Genomic DNA, 16,499 nt, shown 5'->3' on the forward strand with positions numbered 1-16,499 from the left:
ATTAATTATTGTGTGACTGATCTTAGGCATTTAACTTCTAGGTCAAGAGTTTTCTTATCTCTTAGTAAAAGACTAATTCAGAGATATCGTGTGGGTTTATAAACAAAAGTTACTGCTTTTATCAAGTCAAATTTAACTTCTCTAGTCCAAATCTAAAATAATCTCTTATATTCTAATGCCTCTAATTGTCTTCTAAAAGAATTATGAAACTATCAATGCATAGAGAATATTCAAAGGTTTGAGAATTAGGATGCAAAACAAACTCTTTTATACTCCACCATCAAAACAAGTATGGATCACAATGAGAAAACTTTTACATAAGAGATCTTAAAAATTCAGTTTGATCCCAATTTAGCCTTTAAGAGATTAAGATTCAGAGCATACCATCATCTACCCAGACACTTAACTGCAAACTAGAATATAGTCACTTCTTTATGCAATAGTAACAGGTATACATAAAAGGATCTTGTCTTTTGCAACCCACAAAAAACTGTACTTAGATATACAATTAAGTATTAATTCTATACTAAAAAAGAATTACCTTTCTTTCTCCCTAATAATTTGTAAAGTGTTGCCTTCAATTCCTACTCAGCAAAGTTTCCTTCACTCTTGCAAAAATAGGTGTGTGTATCATGAGGGTGAATATCCCACCCAGTGTGCACACCACCAAAACCAAAACTCTTTTATGACTCTTTTATGTTGTACTATGAAAGCTCCTATTAATCTCCAGGCTTGATAGTCAATACTGATTCTTCTTACTAACATCTTATTAACATCTACTTTTCTTTCTTAAAAGGATTTTGTTGTGTTTGTGCATCCACAGGTAGTAATGTGTACATGGAGGAATGAGCTTTTAATAAAGGGTGAGCTTTCTATTTACATGGTTTCAGGACAACGGTTTAACAGCAAGTTCCCTTACCCACTGAGCAATCTTGTGGGCCTCTCCTTTCCTTTTGGTAGGCCCTCTACAAAAGTGTCTCCAACCAATACAAGTCATCACACATCTATTTCTAAGACCTTTTGTGTGTGTATGTATGCACCAATGTCTATGCATACAAGTACCCAGATAGGCATCAGAATGAGCTAGAATTGTAGCAGAAGATTATAAGATACCAGAAATGGATGTTAGGAACTCAACTCTGAAAGTTATCTAAAAGTGCAGCAAACATCCTTAACCACTGAGCCATCTGTTTTAATATTTATTATGACCTATAGTAATTACCAAATGTCTATCCACTAATCACATGCAATATTTGAGATGATGTATTTGTAAATGAATCTCTGTATCTCTTTCTTTGATACAAAGGTAACAATTTCAGGTTTTATATTCTACTCTTCTCCAAGAATAAATCTCAAGTAGGCCCTTAGGAGGTATAAGCAAGTAGATCCCTGTGAGTTCAAGGCCACCCTGGTCTATGAAGCAAGCTATAGGTCAGCTAGTGCAACAGTGAAACCCAGTCTCAAAAAAAAAAAAAAAAAAAAGAGGCAGGCGGATTTCTGAGTTCGAGGCCAGCCTGGTCTACAAAGTGAGTTCCAGGACAGCCAGAGCTATAGAGAGAAACCCTGTCTCGAAAAACCAAAAAAAAAAAAAAAAAAAACATCTTTTTACCAAAATATTAAGTCATAGATCGCTAAGATGCAAGGTACTTTCAAAAGAACATTATGGGGCTGGAGACATCCAACTGTTCTTCTAAAGGTCCTGAGTTCAATTCCCAGCAACCACATGGTGGCTCAACCATCAGTAATTAGATCCAGTGCCCTCTACTAGTGTATTTAAAGACAGTTAGTGTATTCATATAAAAATAAATCTTAAAAAAAAAAAAAAACAGGGTGTGAAGGCTCCCACCTTTTTAAAAAGGAGACAGAGAGAGAAAGAGCATTATACACAAACATTACTTACTTCCTTTTGATCAACTATCAGCTACTTGGAATTGTCGTAGCAAGACCGTACTAAACATTTATTTAGATCTGTGGCATTTCTATATTACCCAAAGTTCTCCTTTCAAATTATTTTTAAAAGATAGGTAGTTCATAGATTTGGTATGTTTTAGTAACATACCAAAATTACATATATAATTTTCTTTAAATTATAAAACTTTTACTCACATTTGATTCTTTGCTGCTTGCCTCTGAGCTTTTCTTTCTTTCCTCTTCTGATCTGGTGGCTTAGCAAAAACAATTTCAATATTTTCTCCCTCCAAGTCTTTACCATTCATTTCTTCCATAGCCTTTAAAAAGTAAGATAATGATCAATGTGAAAGAAGTCCTTTCAAAAAATAATTATAATTTTAAAATTTAAAAATATTTACCATTAACTCTGAAAGCCTCAGTCAATTAGACAAAAAAGATTTGGCTTTATTAAAAGATTTTCCTTTTCACTATTTTTACTTTAAAAATAATGAGACCAATAAATATTTGCTTAATTGGATTTGTTTTTTGCGTATCCTCTGCAATTCTAGAACTCACTGTTTCTGTAGACTAGGCTAGCTTTGAACTCACAGAGACCCATCTTGCTCTGCCTCACCAGTCCTGGGTTAAAGGCTGTACCACGACCACTGCCCAGCTTGAACAGACTTCATAACCTGAACTTTGCCTCCAATTTCTAAAGCACATAGACTTCTAAAAATGTTGTTTTAATTTAGATGCCTATGGAATGTCTACAACTTATTTACCTTGACAGCACCATCTCTCTCATCAAAATGAATGAAAGCATAATCTTTTAGCTTCTTTACTCGTTCCAGTTTCCCAAACTGACTAAATGACTTTTCTAAAATTTCTTCTGTTACCGTGTTGGCAAGGTTGCGTACAAACAGCACTTTTACCTGAAATTAAGAGAAAAAAAATCAAATTTCCTAAATATTACTAGAGTTCAATTTCCAAAAGCATAAATTCTATAAGTTAACTAAAATTACAACCACTAAAAGAACGTAAGTTTTAACTCCTCTTAGTAAGTAATAAGGAGTGCGGTGCTGGTCAAATCAAAGAGGCCTCAAAAAACAGGTATTAAACAAGTTATACTTTGAACAGTACTCAGTTATCATTAGTTAAGTAAACTAAAACGAAGTAAAACTACACACATGTTGGGATTACAACTTTTTAATACAAATGTGTGAGTATGTGAGAGACTATATATAGAGGATCAGAAACTTAAGTGATGCAACTCCTGAAAAAGATAGTTTCTAACACAACTAAACATAACTCTATGAAGAGTTATTTCTATTTTCACTTTCCATACACACAGGCATTTCTTAGTGTACAACTCTAATTGCCTAGCAACTATACTTTTACCATCAAAAACTACCACTTAAAACAAGGCATGCAATTTTTTATATGTATTATATCTCAAGCCCCTCCTACTAACTACACAAAAAAATAATTATTGTAAAATTACCTTTGCCATAACTTCAGGATCAGGATCTTCAATAGGATCAGCCCACTCAACAGTTCCAACATTTCCCCAGACTTTGACTTTACCACTCATTAGCCTACGTCTTGCCTGGGCAGCTGTTTTGTGATCTTCATATTCAAGAAAGCAAAAGCCTCTGTTTTTTTTCTTGTCATCAGGTTGGTGGTATAAAATGACATCTGTGAGACCCTCTAAAATTAAACAAGCATTCCGGAACAATAACAAAAACATGTAACAGCAATAGCTGTGTTTAACCAAGATACTATATTAAATAAAAGTGAGAAATAATCTTATTTTCTAAACTAGACACTTTGACAAAGGATGATTATTTTGAAAAGGATCAAAGACATGCATTGCCTATTATCTCAACATTTAGGAGGTTAAGAAGGGTCATAAATTTGAAACCAACCTGAACTACATAATGAAAACAAACTTTCAAAGGAAAGGCTCCAATAACTTTCCATATCAAACTTGCCCAAATTTTAAACCAACAAAAGCAGTTTTTTTAACTTGCCCCGAGGACCATTTTAATTCCACTAAATCCATCAGAGGAAAATGGGAAGAAAAAAAAACTTCTATAATCTAGAAAAATATCAGCAAGCGTTGTCAAACATAGTTAAACTGATTCATCACACTAAAATTCTATTTGAGAAGGAGTAGTGACATGTACAAGAACCCAGGTCTTCAGCATAAGCAAAAATATTACTAATGAAATATATCCACAGTGCTTGGTTTTTATGTGTTTTTGAATAAAGGTCCAGCTATTTTGCCAGGTCTAAAAATTTATTTAAATGACTTCTGCTCTCAACTATCAATTGCATTACTTCAAAGAAAAACAGTAAGATATACTGCTACTACCAAACACTTTTCTGTTTCTAGAGACTTAGCAGACTAACTTTCTAAACACTGTACAGAGTTCAATTAAAAAAATATACCATATTAACATCTCTGCTTAAAGCACTCAATCCTCCTTAATATTTAACAATTAACATATAAAAAACAGAAATACATACAAAAGACATCCAACAATTTTGAAGATTATATTATATTCCCTAAATCTGAATTTGTCTTCTGTCTAAAATTTTACACAGTGTCTCATGCAGAACAATCTGGCCTCAATTCACTATGCAACAGACTACTACCCTGAACTTGCAACTACCTTGCCTCCTCTCCCCATATACTTGAATGACAGGTGTGCCTGGAACACTATTATCTGGCTTTTATGTAGTGATAGGAATCAAACTTAATCCTAGATGAACACCCTAACCTTGTAGTCCTAAATTATCTGAAATGCCATGAAATTACTCCCCTAAACCTCTACCTGCGCTTGCTTTATCTTTTCTTCTTTAAATTTGTATATATAGATGTTCTACTTGAAGATATGTCTGTGCCTGATGCCTGCAAAGGCCAGAAGACAGAGGGTTAAGAGCAATCAAGTAGGTCCTAGAAATCCAACTCTGGTCCTCTGAAAGAGTAACCAGTGCTCTTCACTGCCAAGTCATCTCTCCAACCCAGTGTTTGCTTCTCTAAATAACAATGTTACTTAATTCATAAAACTGAGGTGAAAATTAGGGTTTTTTTCCCCAAAAATGTTTAGAGCAATACCTGGCACACACACACACAAGTTTTCTTCATTACTAAAAAAAATTGTACCTTTTGCTAATTAAATCCAACTTACCTGTCACTTTGCTAAATTCCTCAAGAATCTGCTCCTTGGTTTTACTCTTAGGAATCGAGCCCACAAAAAGCCTATTGTTGGCAACTGAGATGCAGACACCAATGTGCTTCCCGGAACGAATTTCATGATTATTATACTGAAAGAGAAAAGGTATACCATGTTTAAATTTATCAATTTGCTATTAACTGTAAAGATTCTCAATCATTAGCCAACAAAACTTATTTCCTCCCCCCAAAAAAAACTTTTAACAACACTTTGTATCGTGTATTTTCAGTTTTTAAAAAGTCTATCTTTTCCTTATAGGAGAAGCATATAAAAAGGTGAACTCTTAGGAATGCAGAAGGAAAAAAAAAAGATACAAGGTGGGGTAAAAAGAAACAGGTTTGGACATGATCAAATTACATTCTAGAAATGTATAGGGATACCACAATGAATTTTTTTGTAAAATATCCAATAATAAAATAAACATTTTACTGTAATTCCTATTTTAGAAAGAATGATAGCCGGGCAGTGGTGGCGCAAGCTTTTGATTCCAGCACATGGGAGACAGAGGCAGGTGGATTTCTGAGTTCGAGGCCAGCCTGGTCTACAAGGTGAGTTCCAGGACAGCCAGGGCTACACAGAGAAACCCTGTCTCAAAAAAATCAAAAAACAAACAAACAAACAAACAAACAAGGAAAGAAAGGAAGGAAGGAAGGAAGGAAGGAAGGAAGGAAGGAAGGAAGGAAGGAAGAAAATAAATGAATCTGAAATCCAAAGATTTTCCCTTAAACACCAAACAAAATCATGGTTTTAATACCTGTTTAGTTTATTGAATACTGTAATACTGATTCCACAGTATCTTAACCTCTAAAAATCATTCATCCATTCAGTTGTTCAAGTTCAAGGAAATCTCATTCAAGATGATCAGGTTTCCTCCCTCCAAGGTAACCATAGCATAAATACATTTTCTCATTCCCACATCCTTTAGTAATAAGTTTCAATAAAGAATACAAAAATAAATAAAAGATAATCAAAATTAAAGTTCACATTATTTTATCTATAGTTCAGAACAGATTCCTACCTTCATGATCAAACTAATTACAGATTCACATCTAATTCTCCATTTTCATATCAAACACGTGACTTTTAAAGTTTCAGTTTTTGCCTACTGAAAAGAAAATCTTAGGGCTAAAAAGATGCCTCAGAGGTTAAAAGAACTTGTTAGTCCTCCAGGACTCAGGGTTCCTCCAGCACCCATACAATGGCTCCAGTTCCAGGGGCTCCAGTGCCCTCATCTTGGTCTGCAGTTGACAGTTAACATACATGGCAGACACACGTGGTTCACATACATAGCAGGCAAAACACCCATTCACATAAAACACTAGTGCTGAAATTCAAGTCTCTGTTTACTATACCCAGAGATACTAAAAATCCAAGCTAGTTTTCATTTCTTTATATACAGAGCTTTTCAGACACGTAAGTTTTGAACCTCTAAACCTTAAAAAACAGAGTTGGGGGTTGGATTTCCTTAGTCGTATTAACTGCTTTTAATTTGGTCATCTGGTCTGTAACTGAACAAAAACAAGTTATGGCATGCCTTTATTACTCCTAGTATCCCAGAGGCGAAGCAGGTGAACTCTCGAGTTAGAGGCCAGCCAGGTCTACACAATGAGCTCTAGACTAGCCAGGGATACATAAGGAGACCCTGTATCAAAAGCAAAAGAGAAAAGAAAAAACTAATGTCTCGGTTAAACCAACAAATTATTATCGAAAGCAATCAAAATCCTTAGGAGAAACCTAGGAAAGGCAAGACAAAAGTTTCATCAAAGCAATAGCTATCAGAAAATCTAGGGCTGGAGAGATGGCTCAGCAGTTAAGAACATTGCTCTTCGAGAGGTCCTGAGTTCAATTCCCAGCAACCATATGGTGGCTCACATCCATCTGTAATGATACCTGATGCTGTCTTCTGGTGTGTCTGAAGACAGCTACAGTGTACTTGTATATATAAAATAAATAATTCTTTAAAAAAAGAAAAGAAAATCTAAGGGTTGAGTGTGATATCCACCCACACCTTTAATTCCAGCACTCCAGAGGCACAGTAAGTAGACCTCTTTGTTGGAATTAGAAGGGCAGCCTGGTCTGGTTTAGAATTAGTTTCAGGATAGCCAAGACTACGTAGAGACCCCATGTCTAAGAGAAAAAATAAAACCTTAAGGGAAGCCACCTATCTGTAAAGTAGCAAGTACTTCCTTCAACCACCATTAGAATGCCGCTTCTAAGTAATGTCCTTCCTTCTAAACTATCACATCATGCCTGCATCAACACTGGTTAAAAATATGATTTTATGATTGACAAATTTCTGTGAACAATAAGATTTGTTGTAATTTATTGAATAAAACTTTTCACCCATATTTGACTGAACAAAAAGCTGAGGGCAGTGATACACACCTGTAATTCTATCATTTGGAAGGCTGAGGCAGGAGACCAGCAAGGGTTATACAGACAGACTACAAAGGACAGAAGAGAGGGGAGGAGACAAGGAGAGCAAAGAGAATACATGCCTCAGTTGGGGCAAGCAACCCTGAGTCAATAGCAAGAGTACAAATAACCTGATTTTATGAGGTCTAAGTTAAAATGACAGGCTCTAACTTAAGACACTGGCACTTTCAGGCTATTACTATCAGTACAGCATGATGGTATGAAGGATGACCAAAATGTTCATATTTAGCAAAATGGGATCTCAAAGTTTCAAGATGAAAAAGAATAAATTTCCGACAATTCATCAATGTGGGGAGATGGCTCAGGAGGGTAAAGTGCTTGCCAACCCAACATAGGGCCCAGCGTTCCCATGAATCCACGTAAAGTCATCACAGTAGCACTATAATAACAGCACATCTACAAAGATAGGAGGCTGAAACAGGACAATCCCTGGAAAAAAATCACTGGCCAGCTAGCCTGGCATACATACATAACTGCAAACCACAAAGATACCCTAATCTAAATAAGGTCCAAGAAGACTGACCAACACCTAAGATTGTGCTTTTACCAGCAGCTAGCTCTGTAAGCACAGTGGCACATGAGCAGCTGTGAGCATATGCACGCAGGTACCCACAACACAATATGTCTAAAGAGCACCTGTGCGCGCGCGCGCACACACACACACACACACATACACACGACAAAAACTGTCTCTCAATGACCACCTGCACATAGTCTCACACAGGTAAGACAAAACACACACAAATTTAACAATGTCAGGTTTGAATTGTGATTCAAGTGGTTACTCGGTCTTACTCTTCTCACCAAAGCCTATTTATTTTAAAACATTAATTAGAAAGTTTTCTCTGTGCTGAGGCAAAAAACTTAGCTCCTTAAAAATTCTACAGTGAAATGTGCTTCCGTACTCAAGCAACTCTTCATATGCTTGCACATGATGCTCAGGACTTACGTTGTTCTTTATGTTTGACTGATCATTCTTTCCCAATAATGGCAAGCAAAACTACCTACCTCCAAGAAGTCAGCACTCTCAAGTATCACTTCAAAGTGTCATCTACAATATAATATTGGTAAATACAAACTGAGATTGAGGAGACTACTAATTAATCCACCCACAGACATATACATCTTTCCTATAGTCTGTTACCTTAGCAGCTAAGCCTCACTTTACTTACATCACTTATACAAGGATTTATCTATACTTTGTGAACTATCTTACCTAGGCTATCAAATATTTCAGACTCTTAATTTTCTCATCCAAACTACAATCTTTTTCTTCAAAACCTGTGACCTCTTTCTATTGTTGTAATCTTTCATTTGGCCTTAAGTTTTTTTCATTCAAACACTTTCCATTATTCAACCATTCGTGTCATGCTACCCACTCCAAGGCTCAAAACTTGAGCAAGAGCTTTGAGTTTTATAAGCAATCACCTTCTGTCACTTGTTACAGACTTATTTCCACTGTTGCAACTAGCCACATTTCATTCATTGTGCTACTCAATCTTTCAAGCTTCATCTACCAACTTTAACCAAGTGAACTATCCTTTTACCTTTCTCCTTTATCTTTTGCCCCATTTGCTTGCACTTCAGTTGTAAATAGATAACCTATCCTGTCCACATAAACTCTCTAAAGTCAACAATTTATAATCTGTAGTATAAATTGTCATGCTGATATTTGCTCTCATATAATGACTATACGACTTATAAACACATGTGACATGAAGGCAGAAAGGGAAAGAAGTAGACTAGCCAGGGAGAAACACAGGAGGCAGTGAGAATAAACAAAGTACTGCGCTCTATGTGCTGAAATTTAATAAAGAAAACTGTATACAATTTAGTAATTTCTCAACTATTTTCTAAATTCCTGTTAAAATATTTCATGAATCTGCCTTGCCAGCTGCCATTTATGGTTATACACACATGATGGCAGAATATACACAAATCCATGTACTCATGTTTGTGTTTGCAACATCCTGTAACAACACAAATTAGCCTCAAAAACTCACATCAAGATCCTTGGCCTCATGCATGCTTTAACTACAAACCACCAGACAAAACACAAAGGTAAGGTATGTGGTTTGAGTGTCTAAAAGGAGGCTGGAGGTAAAACCCTCTCCCAAAAAGTCAATACTAATAGAATTCATTGTCAATATGCAAGCAGACATCTCATCTATCAGTGTTAACCCAGATATTAGCCAGAGTATTTTTCACCAGGTTATTTTCACTCTGGTGTACTGTTGTCATAGACCCTGCAGCCACCATCCACTGGCTCCACTTTACCAGCATAATACAAAATATACACACTTTTCCGTCCACTTTCCTAGTTTTGGTTTCTTAGGTTTTGCTTCTTTTGTTATTGGGGTAAGGCTGTATTTATTTTACATGTACAAGTGTTTTGGCTTTGTTTATGTGCCTGGTAACAGCAGAAGTCAGAAGAGGGTCTTGGATCTCCTTGAACTGTAGTTACAAATGATGGTGAGCCACTAAGTGGATACTATAAGCAAAACCTGGGTCCTCTGTGAGCACAGTATGTGCTCATAATAGCTGAGCAATATCTCCAATCCCTGGGTTTTGGTTCTACATTGTTTTTTGTCTCACATATCCAAGGCTGTTAGATAGACAAAGATAACCTCTAACTTCTGATCCTGCTGCCCTCTTCCTTCCGGGTGCTAAGATTATAGGTATGCATCACACACTTGATTTATGCATTATCAAAAGAAAAACTTTTCTTTATGGTATCTCCTGTGTTACATCCCCAACCCCAACCCTATTTCCTGATTTTTTTGACAATCCAAAATATCGTATTCTTAACTATCTCATAGAGATATAAGCATGAAAATATCATCACCCATTAATCTACTTCTAAGCCCTACAACTGAACATTGTACCACATTTAAAATTATTCCATGTGAATACTAGAAAATCATTCCAAGCTATTCACATGTCAAAATCCTGGAATTACAAAAAATAACGAGACTAGTTAGTTTATTCACCCAGAAGCTACACAGTGGCACTGTTTTAATTGAAATAATTCACAAAATGGGGACAGAGGCTGGCAGTTCCAAGCTAGATCGGACTACCATGTGGGACACTATCTCAAAAAGAAACAAAAAATATTCTACGAACACGTCTTGCAATGTGCTACATACATACCCACACATCTATTTTTAAAAAAATTTTTGAGTCTAGAAATCATAATTCAAATAATTAGGCTACCTATCCAAAGCTGTTAGATAAAGATATCCTCTAACTTCTGTTCCTCCTGCCTTTATGTATACTATCTGCTGAAATTGTTATGCCTGGTTTATGGTAGGAAGCCAGATTAAGAAACCTAGTACTACACTAAAGCTATGCTAGTAAGCTTTAAGGCCTCATAGATTACTCATTACTCATTCAAGTTCTTTACACATTCAGATAAATTGCACACTAAATACATTTCTCTACACTCAAGTACTAGTGCAGCGCTCAGAACTCAAGAGAAAACTTTCTTTGTGCAGTCGATGTTAGTTAAGACAGAAACTCACAACTCCATATCGTGTAAAGATTAAGAATCACCTGAGGTCTCAGTCACAACTAGGACCTCTATCAACAAAAGGCAGGAAGTCAAAAATGACTGAAGAATACACAAGATCAAGATAGCATGGAGAAGCAAAAGGCTCACTAGTCCACATTTCTAAATGAGCATATATGGGTAATTAGTGGCTTCTGGGGTAAAGGGACTCAAGCTTCCTTTTAAGGGGATATGACCCTTGGTAGGTTGACCATACTCCAGTAGATGACCCTCACACTCAGAAGTATATGGACAGCAGAAACTGCACTCAATGCATATTTTTAAATGAAAAATAAAAATTTTGCCAGGCAGTGGTGGCACACACCTTTAATCCCAGCACTTGGGAGGCAGAAGCAGTTGGATTTCTGAGTCTGGTCTACAGAGTGAGTTCCAGGACAGCCAGGGCTATACAGAGAAACCCTGCCTCAAAATACCTAAATAAATAAATAAAAATTTTCAAAACTGAACATGATTCTTGCCTTTAATTTCAAATACTCAGGGGGCAGAGGCAGACAGTTCAAGGCCAGCCAAAACTACTTAATAAGACCTTATACTTAAAAAAGTAAAATAAAAAGAAAAGAACAGAAATTTGGGGAGAGAAATATAGAGGTAGGAATGGATCTGAGTAGAGTTAGGGAGAATGTGAATATAATCAAAATATAGTATATGACTTTTTCAAACACACACACATATGTACACAAACTCTCCGTCTCTCTCTCACTCACACATCTAAAATATGTAAATACGTGTAGACTTTCAAGATAGAGATTCTCTGGGTAGCCCTGGCTGTCCTGGAACTTATTCTGTAGATCAGGCTGGTCTCAAACTCAAGAGACCCACCCACTTCTCCATACGAAGTACTGGATTAAAGGTGTGTGCCACCATGCCCAACTGAAACATAAATATTTTCAAAAGAAACCTCACGACTTTTCTTTAGCTAATAAAGATTAGCTCAGTTTTATAGATAAGCCACAAAGAATGCAAAATTATAATCTGTAGTAATTTGGATTTTTTTTTGTCTTGTTTTGAGACAGGACCTTACAGGAGATCTATATGCCTCTCCTCAAAAGCAATAAAGGCCACCACACATAGCATCCCACCATGCCTAGATTAAAGTAATTTTCATCCTAGGAAAACAAACCACTACAAATCTGTTTAATATCCAAATACTTTTAACATGTTTCTCAAGACACAATATAGAAGAAAAAAAGTCCCAATTTTATCTATGAATAACACAACAGAGACAGTTTCTCCATTTTTGTGTATAACTAGACTGACATTTCAATTACATAGACATTCATCTTGATCAGATTTGTAACTCAAACAGAACCTCAAGATGTGACCCAAATCAGGACAATTTCTAGAGTATGTTCTATTGTATGTTTGTAAAGTATGTTCTATTGAGAAATTTAGGAAGAGCATGCTCACTTTCACTAAGTAGAAAAAAACTAAGTCAATTTGAATTTTTATTTCATTCCCTCTAAAATCTAGTTATTTTCATCTTAAAGTAGACCTCTAAATCCTCTGCACAATAATGATTTCCTATTTAAGGTACTGGGGATAAGGCTCATCAGTTAAGAGCATCATCTGCTTTCTAGAGGACCAGGGTTCAATTCCCAGCACCCACATGACAGTTACACATATATTTATATATGCCTATGCATGTATATTTATTCATGTATATATGTGTACATATATACATATAAGCATATATTACATGTACTTTTATACATATATGTATAAACATATATATGTATCATTTTAAAAAGCATTAAATTGCAACTTCTATTTAATCCAGAAGAAAAACATTATGCCCCATTTAAAAACCTAGAAACGTGGAAAGGTTAAGAATGAGAGTTCATAGACCAATCAAAAAGGCTATATGGTCATGTACGTTAAATCTCTACATTAAGACTTAAAATACATACTGTTTATTAATACATGATACATGTTAAGACTATATAAATAAGTAAACTGTAATAATACAATCTTAGATTGGACTTGTTAAACCATGGAGTTTTCTAAACTAAAACATCTCAAGCCTATTCACTGGTACTCAAAATCATGTCAACAGGTTACATATTGTCACTATTTACCCTTTCTCTGTGGCTTCTTGAATTCATCTACAAGTGAAGAGTATGAGCAAAAAAGGTAGTCTACAGGAATGGAAAGTTGGCCTGTTATTTAAGAGAACTGCAACTTTTTGCAGATGGACCAGGTTAAGTCCCTACATGAGTGGTTCATACCTACCCGTTAACTCTGTTTCACAGGATCAGACACCCTCATGTGACTTCTGGTCACTAAAATTCTCTATTAGCTTTTCTTCAGTAAGTTGGCTCTTTGTCTTCATTTATGTTACTACTTCAACCTTTAAAGGTTTAAGGTTTTTTGTTCTTATTGTTGATGTTATTTTTTAGGGACTAGAGAAATGGCTCAGTGGTTAAGAGCATCAACTTCTCTTCTAGATGACCCAAAGTTCAACTCCCAGCACCCACCTGGCAGCTCTCAATCCTCTGTTAACTCCAGTTCCAGGGGATCCGACACCCTCTTCTGGCCTCCACCGGCACCAGGCACACAAGTGGTACAGATTTACATGCAGGAAAAACACCCATACATGTAAAAAAAAACTTTTTAAGCTACTTTATTGCCACCTAGCAAAAGTGGTGTTATTTTTATACCCCAAGCAAATGATGATTTTAATGTGTTGTGTCTACATATACAGAATGTGTATGCAGTCTAGTTGATACTGGGTATCTTCCTTTATCAATTCTCATCTTTTGAGACTAGATTTCTCAGTGAATCTATGTGAAGCTCACAGACTAGAAATAGCTGGCAAATGAGCTAAAGAGATTCTCTGTTTCCATCCCCCAGGGCTTGTGATATACAAATTGATCACCAAGCCTGCTGTTTACATGGGTGCTGGTATAGCAACACTGGGTCACTAAGTCCTCATCCTAGTCCTAGGACGATAAGCTAAAGTATTTCTTTCTACAGTCCTTCATTTCACCTCAACTGACAAAAGTAAACTTTTGGCAGCTCAAAGGTTTGCCAGGCTACCAATGAATAGCTCCCTGGAGAGTTATATCCTTCCCTCTGAATGAGAAGCAGACTTTTAAGAAGGAAAGCCATATTTTAAAAGTAAAAATAAAAGCTCCTAAATTCCTGAATTCTCTTTATAGAAATCTATTTTGTTTCAAGAAATATACTTTAACAGTAAACCTACACATTCAATTTTACTCATTAGGACAAGACATAGATGCAAGCAATAGAGAACTCCAAAATATACTTATTTTTCTCCTTGAGGTCTGTTTAAAAATGGTGGTAAGCATACCAAATCTGAAAATCAGAAAGATGTACAAGTTTTTGATTTTGAACCAGTCAAGGTGCTCTTGAGAGGTGGAGTCAGAAGGATCAGGAATACATAGCAAGTTCAAGGTTATCCTTGGGCTACAAAAGATCCTTTTAGTAAATTCTCAACTTTACAGTATTTCAGAATTATTAGTTTAGGTGTGCTATGATTAGGCCATGAAACTAAAGACTGCAATAACTACAGTCTACCAACCACTTTCTAATTGGATATGAGGCCACCTCCATCCAAGAGAATATAGGTCTAATACTATAAACCTGATCAACTTGTCTACGCCTGGGGAGGTCATAGGCAGACCCAAAGATTTTGGCCCTCTGCTTATGTTTTGCTATGTAGACATTTAATAAAACTGTCTTCTAAACATTTATGGGTTTCTTTTTAAATTTTGTTTTGTTCTTTTTTTCTTTTGACTATGTTGAATACAGCTACCCAAACAGACAAAAGATGGTGCTGGATCCCCTGGAGTCAGTTACTGGAAATTATGAGCAACCCCATGGGATACTGGAAAATAAACTGGGATCCTCCAAAAGAACCTACGTGTCCTTTATTGCTGAGCCATCTCTCCAGGCTCCTAAAAATGTATGTTTATACCCATAAACTAGTGCTGCTCTCAACCTTGGGCATACAAACACATGTTTGTTTGGTTTGGTTTTCCGAGACAGGTTTTCTCTTTGTAGCCCCGGCTATCCTGGAACTCACTCTGTAGACCAGGCTGGCCTCCAACTCAGAAATCCAGCTGCCTCTGCCTCCCAAGTGTTGGGATTAAAGGTGTGCACCACCACTGCCTGGCCACAAACATTTCTTATAGCAAAGCAAGATGCTTAATGGAGATTTTCTAACTGGTCAAGCTGCTGAGAATAAGTGACTGTTGACTGCTTGGTTCTAAATGGTACATAGTATGCCCTCTCCAAAGCTTAGGGGGAGCAGTATAGAATTGGGAGAAGACCATCAAGAGTTGGAAATTGGGGGGAGTGTTATGAAGCATGGATTTCTGGAAATGGTATATCCTTTGCAATCACAGATATGGAAGAGCTGAGGTCTCATGTACAAGACTGTGCCATCAAGGATGATGGAGGACTCAGGAGGTCCCAACTCGTCCCTGAAGTGCATTTGAAAGTTACCAGCTACAGGGAAGAAGGATGTCATTTTCTTTAGTGGTATAAAATAAGTACTTATTTGTCCAGAAAACAGCCTCCTGCTCATGCTAGGTGGGAAGAAGGGAGTCAGTGAGAAAGAAGGGTATAAAGCAGGGAAAGGAAAGGGGGTGGGGGTTAACAATGGTTATATTTTGTATATAGGTATTGTCAAATCTTAAAAAAAAAAAAAAAAAAAAAGACTATAAAAATTCCAGATTTCAAAAATAAGATTAGAAGGATAGTGGTGTCTGCCTTTAGTCATAGCACTACAGAGGCAGAGACAAGTGGATCTCTGAGTTCCAGGGCAGCCAGAGCTATATAGTATGAGCCAGTATCCAAAACAAAAACAAAAACAAAAACCTCAGAAAACTAACTTCTAATTCAAATATCCTGTTTTATCCTCTTTAAAAATTTTCAGAAGAAATCAACCTAAATATCTTAAATGTTTAGATTCCACAAAACAGATTAGCCAAATTTAACAAATATGATAGTGAGTTGTCCACAAAAATGATACAACCAGGTCTGTGGAGGAAGAGGCAGAAAGATACTCTGGGAGTTTGAGGTTACCTGGCCTAAAGCAAGGGCAAGTAGGCCAGAGCAACATAGCAAAAAAGTTAACATATTTAATTAAGTTTTAATTAACCCCGGAACGTAAACTTTTTTTATAATATTTAATGCAATTCCTCCAATGTACACACTCCTTTGCTTGCTCTCAAGTTAATAGCTTTTCTTTCTTTAATTACTCTTGTTGCTTTTGGGGTGTGTTGTTTACTTGTGTGTATTCCTATTGGGTTTCTCACCACACCAGGCTGGCCTCAATCATGACAATCCTCATGTCTCAGTACAGAAATTTAGTTACCTTGCTCAATCTTTTTGAGTCACAG

The 16,499-nt window shown here is 36.3% G+C and overlaps 1 protein-coding gene across 6 annotated transcripts in view; it reads right to left on the minus strand.

The window, feature by feature from the left end:
• Syncrip (synaptotagmin binding, cytoplasmic RNA interacting protein) overlaps nt 1-16,499 on the minus strand; it is a 33,228-nt gene that overhangs the window by 10,200 nt on the left and 6,529 nt on the right. For all 6 annotated transcript variants that reach the window (NM_001311113.1, NM_001284328.1, NM_019796.5 and 3 more), the window contains 4 exons: nt 5,085-5,220; nt 3,392-3,597; nt 2,673-2,822; nt 2,107-2,228 (listed from right to left, as the gene is read on the minus strand). In NM_001311113.1, the coding sequence (NP_001298042.1) occupies nt 2,107-2,228; nt 2,673-2,822; nt 3,392-3,597; nt 5,085-5,220 (614 nt within the window). The remainder of the gene's footprint in view (nt 1-2,106; nt 2,229-2,672; nt 2,823-3,391; nt 3,598-5,084; nt 5,221-16,499) is intronic.

The sequence above is a fragment of the Mus musculus genome, chromosome 9 (assembly GCF_000001635.26).
Source record: "Mus musculus strain C57BL/6J chromosome 9, GRCm38.p6 C57BL/6J".
NCBI classification, from domain to species: Eukaryota; Metazoa; Chordata; class Mammalia; order Rodentia; family Muridae; genus Mus; species Mus musculus.